This window comes from Hoplias malabaricus, chromosome 12, assembly GCF_029633855.1.
Source record: "Hoplias malabaricus isolate fHopMal1 chromosome 12, fHopMal1.hap1, whole genome shotgun sequence".
Lineage (NCBI taxonomy): Eukaryota > Metazoa > Chordata > Actinopteri > Characiformes > Erythrinidae > Hoplias > Hoplias malabaricus.
The window spans coordinates 36,728,742-36,741,207 of record NC_089811.1 but is presented as its reverse complement, the minus strand read 5'-3'; the positions used below and the strand labels follow the sequence as shown (position 1 = coordinate 36,741,207).

The window sequence follows — 12,466 nt, the reverse complement described above, 5'->3', positions numbered from 1 at the left end:
GTATTATAATTGTGATACTGTTTGCAGTGTTACAAATGCACTGTTAATACGAGTGCGCCTGGCATTGGTAATAAGGTACAAATGATTAAATTCTTATGTCAGGCTGGATTGCATGTATACATTAATTAATTAAACCCACACATAAGACTGTGATTGGCCAGGAAGGTGATTGGTTTGGGGCTTTTTTTTTTTTAACATGTTGCATCCAGAAGCACAGCAGCAGATTAAAGTGACTGTACTTTCAACTTCAGCCTCTTGAACTCTGTAGCTCATTCTTAGAGATTCTGATTCAGTTAACATGCTGTTTTGTGTCAAAAACATTGAATAAATATTCTGTTCATACATTTTTCTTTCTAAATGAATGAAATTATGCGTTAAAGAATTGGGAAATGAACATGTGCCAACCATGTCTTTATTTCTGTGTTTTGCACTCAAAAATAATAATCCCATAAGAAATGTGTATTATTGTATTATTTCAGTTTTCGTCACGTATTGTGCTAAATTGTATGTGATTTGGTTTAAAGGGTCATATCCCATCATCCCATATTTCGAGCTTTAATCATAATATTTGTGGTGATCCTTTTTATATATAATGTACAGGGGTTAGACAATGAAAGTGAAACACCTGTCATTGTAGTGTGGGAGGTTTCATGGCTAAATTGGAGCAGCCTGGTGGACAACCTTCATTAACTGCACATTGCACCAGTAAGAGCAGAGTGTGAAGGGTTAATTAGCAGAGGGTAAGAGGCTCAAAATATTGCAATGGACACAACATTATGGGTGACATACTAGAGATCAAAAGAGGACACATTGTTGGTGCACGTCTTGCTGGCGCATCTGTGACCAAGACAGCAAGTCTTTGTGATGTATCAAGAGCCACGGTATCCAGGGTAACGTCAGCATACCACCAAGGAGGAGGAAACACATCCAACAGAATTAACTGTGGAAGCAAGAGGACGCTGTCTGAAAGGGACGTTCAGGTGCTGACCCGGACTGTATCCAAAAAACATAAAACCACGGCTGCCCAAATCACGGCAGAATTAAATGTGCACCTCAACTCTCCTGTTTCCACCAGAACTGTCCGTCGGGAGCTCCACAGGGTCAATACACACGGCCGGGCTGCTGTAGCCAAACCTTTGGTCACTCACGCCAACGCCAAACGTTGGTTTCAATGGTGCAAGGAGCGCAAATCTTGGGCTGTGGACAATGTGAAACATGTATTGTTCTCTGATGAGTCCACTTTTACTGTTTTCCCCACATCCGGGAGAGTTACGGTGTGAAGAAGGCCCAGAGAAACGTACTGCCCAGAGTCAAGCATGGGGGTGGATCAGTGATGGTTTGGGCTGCCATATCATGGCATTCCCTTGGCCCAATACTTGTGCTAAATGGGCGCGTCACTGCCAAGGACTACCGAACCATTCTGGAGGACCATGTGCATCCAATGGTTCAAACATTGTGTCCTGAAGGCGGTGCCGTGTATCAGGACGACAATGCACCAATGCGTTTTCCTCCACCAGCATCACGTAGAGACCTGGCCACTATCCTGCAAGAAGAATGGCTTCAAATCCCTCTGACCACTGTGCAGGACTTGTGTATGTCATTCCCAAGACGAAATTGACGCTGTATTGGCCGCAAAAAGAGGCCCTACACCGTACTAATAAATTACTGTGGTCTAAAACCAGGTTTCACTTTCATTGTCCAACCCCTGTATATTCATGATTGTATTAATTATTCTTTATAATTTTCCCGCATCTTTACAAACTTTGCATATTACAAAAATATAATTTAGTTTCATTTATTTTGACACGGTAATATTAAAAAATAAAACCATGAACTTATAAAACATATCCTTACTTTCTCAATCTTTAACTACATCATCCAATTTATACATTTCCATAGTAAAAGAACATTGAAAAAGGTGTACGTTACTGCCACCTGGTGGTGAACACCGAGTATAACAACGCTAACAAAGCTAGGCTAATCTGGAGCACATTTTACGGCACATTTTTACTTATAGTATAAACAAGACAAAACACCAAAGAAATAAGGGGAAAACCCCACCTGCAACGAGTCCAGCATTCACATATAATCAGCTCAATGATTTACTAGCATAAAACTGTAGTTAACAACAATGTAAAATGGCTATAAATTAAACTAGCACATTCATCAGTCACTTAGCACTGTTAATTATCAGAATGTAACAGTTATACTCTGTTATAAAGAGTGCTTTTCTTCTAGATCTGCTGAGAGACAACCTACCCGCAGCAGGGATATCAAACTGCTGCAGATCTCCCAGAATTCACTCTGTTTTATGAGCAGATCCTTATAGCATTTGACCAGCAGGTGGTGCTGAACTCATTTGCAGGCATTTCACAGAACTATTTATATATAAGCATTTTTACACTGTTACACCAGCTGGACCCAGTTTTGGAGTTCAGATGCCCTCTGGTGTAAAAAAGGGCCAATTCTACCTCAAGCCCTGTGCCATTCTCTCTCTCACACACACTCTCACACACTCAATGTTATTGGATTCTGAAGGGCTATGTTCTGGTCTATGACAACACTGGGATCTGTCTCAAAGATTGATTCCAACCTGTAGAACCAGCTGGACCCAGTTTTGGAGTTCAGATGCCCTCTGGTGTAAAAAAGGGCCAATTCTATCCCAATCCTCGTCCCATTCCCATAAACACACACACACACACACACACACACACACACACACACACACACACACACACACACACACACAATTAGTCCTTAAACCACTCAGTTAGCCCTTACCACAGCTGAGCTCCACTTTAACTGTATTTCAGGGCATTATCGGATTTATCAAAGGGGAACTTAACAGGCCTTCTTCTGTTCCTGGGAATATGAGATAGCCTGATATCTACTTCATTCAGACTTAATGTAAATGTTGGTACAGTAGTTTCATAATCTTACAGTGATTAAAAGTAGCACTTGAACTTTTAGCAAGGCAAGCTACATTAGCACAATGTAGTTTAGAGCAATAACCTTAAGCTAAACATTATAGAGTTATAAGTCTTAAGCACTAGCACTGGATTAATTTTCCTACAGAAGGTTTTTTAATGTAATGTAATCGTAATGTAAACGGCTGGTACAGGATAAAGAATGTCCGGAATTTCTACAGATTCCGAGATGTTCAATCTTAAAATACAGGACACTCAACAACAATAAACCTGTGTCATGGCTATGTTTTTCTTTGTCTTTTATTCATTTACAAAGTGGTGGAATGGAATGGGATGGCTATTGCTGAGAAAGCTTGATTTTGAGACAAATAAATAAATAAATAAATAAATAAATAAATAATAATAAAAAAATAACCTTCACTACACACAAACCAAATTCATTACAGAGTCATATCATTACTGACAGACTGAAACCTGACCTGCTGAGGATTTAATCTGCCTTCAAATCACTCAGTAATTAATGCTAGCATCCTGTCAAAACTATAAACTACACAATTTTCATACTGGATCAAGGTCATGTACGTTGTCAGTTATTATAGCAACCCCAAAGTTAAAATAATCCAGCTCCACAAGCACATTAACGCAAGGCAGTAGGAGCCACTGACCTGGTTCTGATGTCCAGTTTGCACCGGATGATGATGATGGAGAGTTCAAAGAGAATGGGGAACCAGCCTCAGACCCACGCACGGTCTTCTGGGGCTACATTCATGTCATCAATTGTGTAGTCTTTAAATGCCTGGCAACACAGAAGATTTAATTTAGATTTAAAGTGGCAAAAAACAATTCTGCACAGAAAAATGCACACTCCTTAATAGATAATAAATAAAAAATGCACACTTAATAAAAAGCTACACAACCCATTTTGACTGGGTCATATTTATAGATCAGCTGGGGTTTCTCTCAATCTGGCAACCGAGGAATCCTGCAGGTTAACTTCTCTAATCCACACTTACACACATGAGCCTAAACCTTTTAATACTGTACCATAACTGATGCTCAGGGCAAGCGCAAGCTTTAAAAAGAAAGAGATTCTGTCCTCTGTGTACTTTAATACAGATTAAATACCAGTGATGGGCAGAAGTCTTCAACATCTATAATAATATTAATAATAATAACAACTATTCATTCTTTCCTAATATCTTTAACTAAGAATACATTTCCCACCGCTTGATTTTAGGCCCGAAGAGTATTTAAAACCATGAAAAGGGCCTATTCTGGTGCAATATACACACTGACTTGAGATAAACTATAAAAAGAATATTTCATATGTAAAAATACAGATTCTGAGGACAGCGCACTTGAATTGAAATGTGTTATAAACTGAGGTCTGACCTGGGGCCTGTCTGAGACATATTTGGCGCAGTGGCGAATCAGAAGAATGGCCTCCATGCTTGTGTCAGGGAACGAGGCGTTACAGGCGAATTCTGATAAACACTTGACAGCAAGGAGTTGAGGAGTTTTGAGCGGATGAGGCAAACTGGACAGCCTGAATTTATCTAGCTCTCTGCTCATTTGAGGCCAGAGTGCATTGCACCAATCCCCTGAAAGAATAGTAGGGTCAGACTCCAAATGTTAGTCACCATCGTTGAGAAACCTAGTTGGTTCTCTGAGGCCAAGAGCACCCCGAGCGAGCCCAAGGCGAGTAGAGCGAAGCCGGACTCATGCGGCGCGGAGCAGGGCCCTGACCTTGTGAAATTTAAAAGAAAAAGAAAAAAAAACACCTCAGAGGTATCACATGACTTTTATAACCACACCCACAATTTGACTAGCCCCTCTAGCCCAGAGAGCAACCTCCATTGGATGCTTGAATTCGGTGTTTTAAATAGGACCTCAGATTTTCATGGATTTCATGGAAATTCACCATGAATAAAAAAAGATTAGAGCTTACACGTTTTCTTCACCATCCTTGAGAACTTTAATCATTTCATAGGACATGTTATCATATTAAACCTAGCCGAAAAACAATCTGTCTCTTTTCTGAGCTGAGTGAAGCCGGACTCAGGCTCGGAGCAGCCCCCTGACCTCGTGAAATTCAAATTGTGGGTGTGTCTACAGAAATCACGTGATAGTCCGTGTTGTTTTTTTTTAATTAAATTGAATTTCACAAGGTCAGGAGGGGGGGCGGCACGGTGGCGCAGCAGGTAGGTGTCACACAGCTCCAGGGACCTGGAGGTTGTGGGTTCGATTCCTGCTCCGGGTGACTGTCTGTGAGGAGTGTGGTGTGTTCTCCCTGTGTCCGCGTGGGTTTCCTCCCACAGTCCAAAAACACACGTTGGTAGGTGGATTGGCGACTCAAAAGTGTCAATAGGTGTGAATGTGTTGCCCTGTGAAGGACCAGGGTGTATTCCTGCCTTGCACCCAATGATTCCAGGTAGGCTGTGGACCCACTGCGACCCTGAATTGGATAAGGGTTACAGATAATGAATGAAGGTCAGGGGGCTCTAGGTCCCTGCTCTGCATGCCTTCGCCTTAGGGACAACACAAAAGGCCTTTATTTTGAAATGACACATCAGAATCACTTCAGATTAAGTGAGTGACATAATCAGGTGTTGTACCATCATTATGAAGTGAAATTGTTCTGTGCAAACTAATAGTTTCCTTTTAATAATTATATAAATTAGGAATCAAAATTTGTACTCTCATTAGGAAGTGGAAATGGTGTGTGCAAAATGGAGAATTTCTCTTAACAATTAGAATAAAAATTACAGAAATATAAACATTTAAAGGTCCTTTATTTTGAAGTGACATGTCCTGATATCTTCATTTTATCCACAAAATAGCAAATATTTGTTTTATATTAATGTATTATTTGTTTAGAAATGTACTTATTTATAACATACATCTCCTGTCAGTGACTTTTGGCTTTTATCTTGACATTCGTTCCGCTACACGCTCTTACTGTAATGTTCAGAATATGCAGTTCCACCAAAACTAAGCAGGGGCTAGTTTGACCACGCTTTTCCAAGTGGAGGCTGGCTTGACTCCAGTCTCCAGGGTCCTGGTGCTGTGGGTTTAAACCCCGCCCCAGGTCACCATCTATGAGGGATTTTGTTCTCCCTATGTCTGCATAGGTTTCCTCCGGGTGCTCCTATTACATCCCACAGTTAAAAAACACTTATATTGGGTATTCAAATGTGCCCATAGTTGTGAGTGAGCGTGTGGTGCGTTGCACCAAGTGATTCCCTGTAGGCTCCAGACCCACCATGACCCTGAACTGGATGAAAAATGAATGACATCAGCAAGGCCTATTTATATAGCTTATGTTTGACTGTACTTTTTGTATATTTCCTGTCATCTCCAATTATTCTGAATTTAAAACATTATATATATATCTGTCCTATATATTCTCATAACAAAATACTAACACGGAGCTCTCAAACAAGCAAACAGGTAAATAAATACATTTTGAACGCTAGTTGTAATATTAAACTTGATGCTTTGTGGGGTTTTTTTTATCTCTGTGGCCCATGAAAGGAATGCCCATCAAACACTAAAACAATTTTGATTAAATGGCTACTCGTATTTATGCATCCACAACTGGAGTAGAGGTGTTGCTCATTCACAAAGGTCATGGGCTGTTTGTCTTTAAGTGCTTATTCCCTAAAGGCAGCTAGGCAGTGCAGTATGCCAACAGGATATGCAATGATTAATGGAACATTAACATTACCAATACAACATTAGTTAGTTATCTCAATAAAATGTTTGTTATGATGATGAAAGACATGACATACCTTGAGAAAAAACAAAAACTAACTTTTCAGTATAAATCTTGTTTAAAGCTATATGACTCCCATTTGTACACAGAGTTTATGTCGACTCTAGAAGCAAACCCAACCCTTTAAATCAATGAGAAAACACAGATAGTTTTCTCACTATTTTCACACTCCAAAAAGAGGACATATCCCAGAAAAAGTGTACGTGGTCACTCTACAATACTGTTTTTGACCAAATCCAAGGTTGCCTAATATTTGGTCCTACCCCATCAACCAAAATATAGTTTATACTGTACAAATTGACCCCTATTTTACCTTCAAATTATTCATTCATCCATTCATTATCTGTAACCCTTATCCAATTCAGGGTCGCGGTGGGTCCAGAGCCTACCTGGAATCATTGGGCGCAAGGCGGGAACACACCCTGGAGGGGGCGCCAGTCCTTCACAGGGCAACACAGACACCCACACCCACACACACACACACATTCACTCACACCTACGGACACTTTTGAGTCACCAATCCACCTGCAACGTGTGTTTTTTAGACTGTGGGAGGAAACCGGAGCACCCGGAGGAAACCCACACGGACACGGGGAGAACACACCAACTCCTCACAGACAGTCACCCGGAGGAAACCCACACAGACACAGAGAGAACACACCAACCCCTCACAGACAGTCACCCGGGGGAAACCCACGCGGACACAGGAAGAACACACCAACCCCTCACAGACAGTCACCTGGAGTGGTAATCGAACACACAACCTCCAGGCTCCTGGAGCTGTGTGACTGCGACACTACCTGCTGCACCACCGTGCCGCCCACCTTCAAATTATTTACAATTATTTAAAGTATATTAATAAAAAAATTATTCATTACTTTTTTTTTAACTCTGTACATTGTTTTGTCTTTTTGGCCCTTGGCTCATCACTACCCTCAAAAGACAAATTCCTTGTTTACATATGTAATGAAAAAGAACTGTACTGCAAACTTGTTTAATGCATTTAATGATAACGAAAGTCTTGGTTGTTTACATTCAAAGCAAATATGGCTAAATACATACATATATTCTAAATGTAAATCATAATATGTGAGATTAAAAATTCAATACATGTGCAGTTATCAGCAAGCTGAAATACTATTAAGAATACTTGAAAAAGCTGTTCATTTGAAAGACATTTTCGTTTATTTGCCAAAGACATCAAGGAACCACTAAACATTATAATGCTCATGACTGGTTACCAGGTAAATCCCAGCCGTTTCTTGGACTGCTGAATGTCATTGGTCTCATTTAACTCCTTTATGCCTTGAGTAGTACTGGATATATAATTGGGCATCTGAACACCTGACTCATCTTGAACAAGATAACCTGGTCTTACTCCACCAAAAACTGGACCCAGTCCCCCACCAACGCCCTCCCTGGCAGCCTTCTGCAGTGGGTAGATGTTTCTCTGGGCTTTAGCAGCTGTGTGAATCACATGCCTTGCATACTGCTGAAACTGATTCTCCTCCTCTGCAATGAGCTTTACATTATTTGTCATAAACTCTTTTTGTTCTTTTCTCATGAGCTGGCCCTGTTTCCATTTCTCAGCCTAAACGAAACAAAAATGACAAGATATGCCATGATAAGTTGTATTAATTATCCTTAAACTTCAAATTATTAAATATTACACTTAAAAAATTACAAAAAGTTAGATTAAATATCAGATTTTAAAATAAACAATAAATAAACAACATTCTGTTAGAACAGTTGACTCACCATCTGATGAATATATGTGTCTTGGAGTGATTTGGCATATTCTTTCCTTTCCTGGGCATTCAACTGTTGCTTTTCAAGAAATATGTTATCTGCTGCTTTTTTCGCATTGAGAATCTCGACAGCTTTCATTTTCTCCTCTTGCTCCCTGTGCTCCTGCTCTTCTCGCTAAAATTATAGAAAGCACATTTTATATGAGCAAAGTACAATGTAAAATGAAATAATGTACAAGGGTATAACCTTAATTCTCTTTCATCAGTGAAATTTTTAATGTAAATATGATTATGTCATGTCAATTTTATCAAATATCTAATCTGTTCATTCATTCATTGTCTATAACCCTTATCCAGTTCAGGGTCGTTGTGGGTCCGGAGCCTACCCAGAATCACTGGGCGCAAGGCAGGAATACACTCTGAAGGGGGCACCAATTTTTCACAGGGTGACACAAACTCACACATTCACTCACACCTATGCACACTTCTGAGTCGCCAATCCACCTACCAACATGTGTTTTTAGACTGTGGGAGGAAACCAGAGTACCCGGAGCAAACCCACACAGACACAGGGAGAACACACCACACTCCTCACAGACAGTCATCCGGAGCAAACCCACACAGACACAGAGAGAACACACCACATTCCTCACAGACAGTCACCTGGAGGAAACCCAAGCAGACACAGGGAGAACACACCACACTCCTCACAGACAGTCACCCGGAGGAAACCCATGCAGACACAGGGAGAACACACCACACTCCTCACAGACAGTCACCCGGAGGAAACCCATGCAGACACAGGGAGAACACACCACACTCCTCACAGACAGTCACCCGGAGCGGGACTCGAACCCACAACCCCAGATCCGAGGAGTTGTGTGACAGTGACACTACCTGCTGTCCTAATTTGTTTGTCCTAATACTTTTTACTTTTTGACCTTCATTCAAAAAAATTCATACTTACATTCAGTTCTAAATCTAAAGTTTACCATGGCTTCCCGGTGTTCTGCAATGGACTTCAGCATGGCTGCTTTCTTCTCTTGCTTTTCATGTTGCTGCTGAGCCTGCCTGGCCTCAGCTTCTGCCACAGCTTTAGAGATAAGCTCTTCCTCATTGCTGGTCTGCTCCTGACGTTGCACAGCCAGTCTCTCAATAATGGCCTCTCTGTGTCTCTGCACTTCCCTGTCCACACAACATTAAAATTAGCAAAAAAATCAAAAACAAAACAATGATGCCTTTTGTACTCTAGATAAAACAACATAAAATAACATAAGAGAGTTTTCCTTTCTTCTGTTGCATAAGAAAATCCCATGAATAAAAATAAGTATTCTATTTGGAATTAATATGGATGTATAAATGGATGAATGTTATAAACGATATGCATGTATAATTCAGCTTTACCATCACCAAAATAATTACCTGTAATATTGAACACTTTACAAATAACAGACAGTACCTAAACATCTCTGCCTCTTTTTCTTTCCTGAGTTTCACCATCTTCTCTTTAGCACTTGCAAATAGCCTTTGCCTATCCTCCTCCACTTCTTGCATCTGAGCTTCAATTGCTTTGATGATGTCCCTATTAGCTAGGTGTTCCTGACAGAGGATTAAAAAACACATTGTTAATACACTGCATTTACTGCATTTTGGTGAGGAAGCAAGAAGTATACTTTACTGTCAGACCATAAACAAAACAGGAATTAAAATTAAAAAACAAACAAAACATCTTTTTTATACATATGTAAAACTTACTTCATGAGCTTTCATAGCATTTTGTTTTTCCTCTAGCTTCTTCTGCGCCTGCATGGATTGCTCCCAAAAATACAGATTTCTGAGTTGCTGGAGTTCCTCTGCCTCCCTTCTCTTCTTCATTATATCCTGCTTTCTTGCATTCTCATGCTCTTTAATCCTAAAAACATGACACACCTTTACAGTATAAAACAGCTCCTTAGAAAGCACAAAAGGGAAACATGTTGTTGATCACCCATACACTTTACTACATAGCCAAAGACCTTAATGTAGTTGTTTATATTTATACATTACTGTTGTTTTAAACTCTCAGCTACTGCTAGAGACTCTTGCTTCCTCTCCAGGACTTTTTGTTGCTCCTGCTGCAGAGCTTGCTCCTCTCTGTGTGCAATCACAGACAAGACTTCTTTATCCACATCTTTAGAAGCATCCTGTTTTCTTTTTTTCAGCTCAATCTGGGCCTCCCTCTCCTTCAATACTTCAGTCAGTAACAAGGCACTCTGAAGAAAATCAGAAATTTACACTAGACAGAATAATCAAATATCATCATGGCCATTTTAAGAATCACTGCTGATCTTGAACCCCAGATAAGCGGCAATTAACCACAGCTATAATCAGTGGGGATTGTGAGAAATTTAAATTAGACTAACATGAAACCCTTTCACTCTGTCCGTCTGATAGTAAAGCTGCATCTTTGCCCTCTCAATTGCCTCTTTTCTTTTCTGTTGTTGGAACTTTGCTTCCTCTATGTCCATTGTTTTCCTCTCCTCCTCTTCAGCCTCTTCTTTTTTTTTCTTTGCCTCCAACTTTTTTTGTCGTTGTCCCTGTGTGTATGACACAGAATCATAAGACTATTCTTAACAAATAAATATGTAAAAAAAATAATAAGTGAAAGTGCATCAAATATCAATAGCAATAAAAGATTTGAGTATTTAAATCACTAAATTTTATCTGAAAAAAAAGAGAGATAAAAGTTACTTACAGCAATGGTGTTCGTCCAGTTTTTTACCACCTCTTTGGATCGCAGGTGCAAGGCCTCCCTCTGTTTTGTGGCTTCCACCAGACTCTCTTGGTGTTTGTTCACCTGATTCAGACTGTCCTGGAGTCGCAGCCATTCTGATTTGGGTAGCACTGTCACTTGGCGTAGATCAATCATTTTACTAGGTTCAGTTTTCACCTCTTCTGAGGTAACTGGTTTTGGATAGAAAGTAAATGCTATAGTGATTTCAAGAACTGTTGTTATGCAGATAACTTTGAAACAGTATAAAACTGTTCAGTGATAAACAATAAAGTCACACTTCAGAGACTGAGTAATTTATTTTAAAGGGGGTTTTTGAATTCTACATTTGCCTGCATGTTTGTATAAACTGGAGAGTTTTAAATGAAAGCATTCTGGATGGCTTTATCTACATAGTAAAAGTTTAATTATGCACTTTTAGAACTAGTGGTGTGTCCCTTTAATGATTTTATGTTTGAAAATTAACGTTTATTTGTTTTTATTTTTTAAATAAATAATTTATGTGCTCAATAAAGCTGTAATGACTAGTCAGAGACTTGCTTCTTATATTTAAGGACAAGGTACTTATTAATAACATAAAGGGTTTTACTATTTACTAGCCGTTTAATATAGCTACTTAACAAAACACTGAGATCGGTGACCCACCTTTTCTGCTTGAGCCCTTCCTTCGACCATACTGCACAACACAAGCAGAAACCGCAGACATTTTTGGACGATTCTGAATACACTTGCATTCAGAGCGTTTAATAAACAGATTATTGGCAAGTCAGTTTGAATATGCCTCTAGAATAACTTTCTTTCTATTCGCCTTGAAAAGACCACGTCTCAAAGCGCAAGGAAAACATTGCCCGGCGCTATACTAGCGTTGCTTAGCAACGGCGTTTTGTGCGCCTCTCTGTCCCATGACAACCTCGCGAGACTACGAGGATTGCGTCATGGAAACGAGACAAACTGCCGTCTGACACTGGAAAGTATGGAAAACCCAAACCAAAAACTATATCACTTTAGATATAAGATACCAGTGTTTTTAAGCATTATTCTGTTTTCTGTTGCTTTACACAAGACAGTTTTTGTACATGTTTATTTGAAAACAGACTGGAATCATTAGGATTAATATACCCAGCCAAGTAAGGAAAAGTTATATACTCTAATTCTAAATTAATTGTCAGTTTTCTCAGCTTCACTCAGTATATAAGTGCACTTTGCCCAGACCCACCACTCCGACTTGACCACCAGAGAGGAGGTA

General features: G+C 39.8%; 1 protein-coding gene and 1 long non-coding RNA gene across 3 annotated transcripts in view; both read right to left on the bottom strand.

Annotated features, from left to right (window-relative positions):
• Positions 1-4,675, bottom strand: part of LOC136664198 (uncharacterized) — a 78,432-nt gene extending 73,757 nt beyond the window's left edge. For both annotated transcript variants that reach the window (XR_010795089.1, XR_010795088.1), the window contains exons 1-2: positions 4,320-4,675; positions 3,593-3,723 (exon numbers count right to left, since the gene is read on the bottom strand). This is a non-coding gene — a long non-coding RNA (uncharacterized lncRNA). The remainder of the gene's footprint in view (positions 1-3,592; positions 3,724-4,319) is intronic.
• A 3,032-nt stretch (positions 4,676-7,707) lies between these two features.
• On the bottom strand, positions 7,708-12,067 carry cfap210 (cilia and flagella associated protein 210). The gene is made up of 9 exons (XM_066641169.1): positions 11,866-12,067; positions 11,185-11,393; positions 10,853-11,026; positions 10,497-10,702; positions 10,206-10,362; positions 9,910-10,049; positions 9,443-9,635; positions 8,461-8,625; positions 7,708-8,293 (listed from the first exon to the last, which is right to left on the bottom strand). The coding sequence occupies exons 1-9, from the start codon at positions 11,924-11,926 to the stop codon at positions 7,940-7,942; spliced, it is 1,659 nt and encodes a 552-aa protein (XP_066497266.1). The 5' UTR covers positions 11,927-12,067; the 3' UTR covers positions 7,708-7,939.
• Positions 12,068-12,466: the final 399 nt, after the last annotated feature.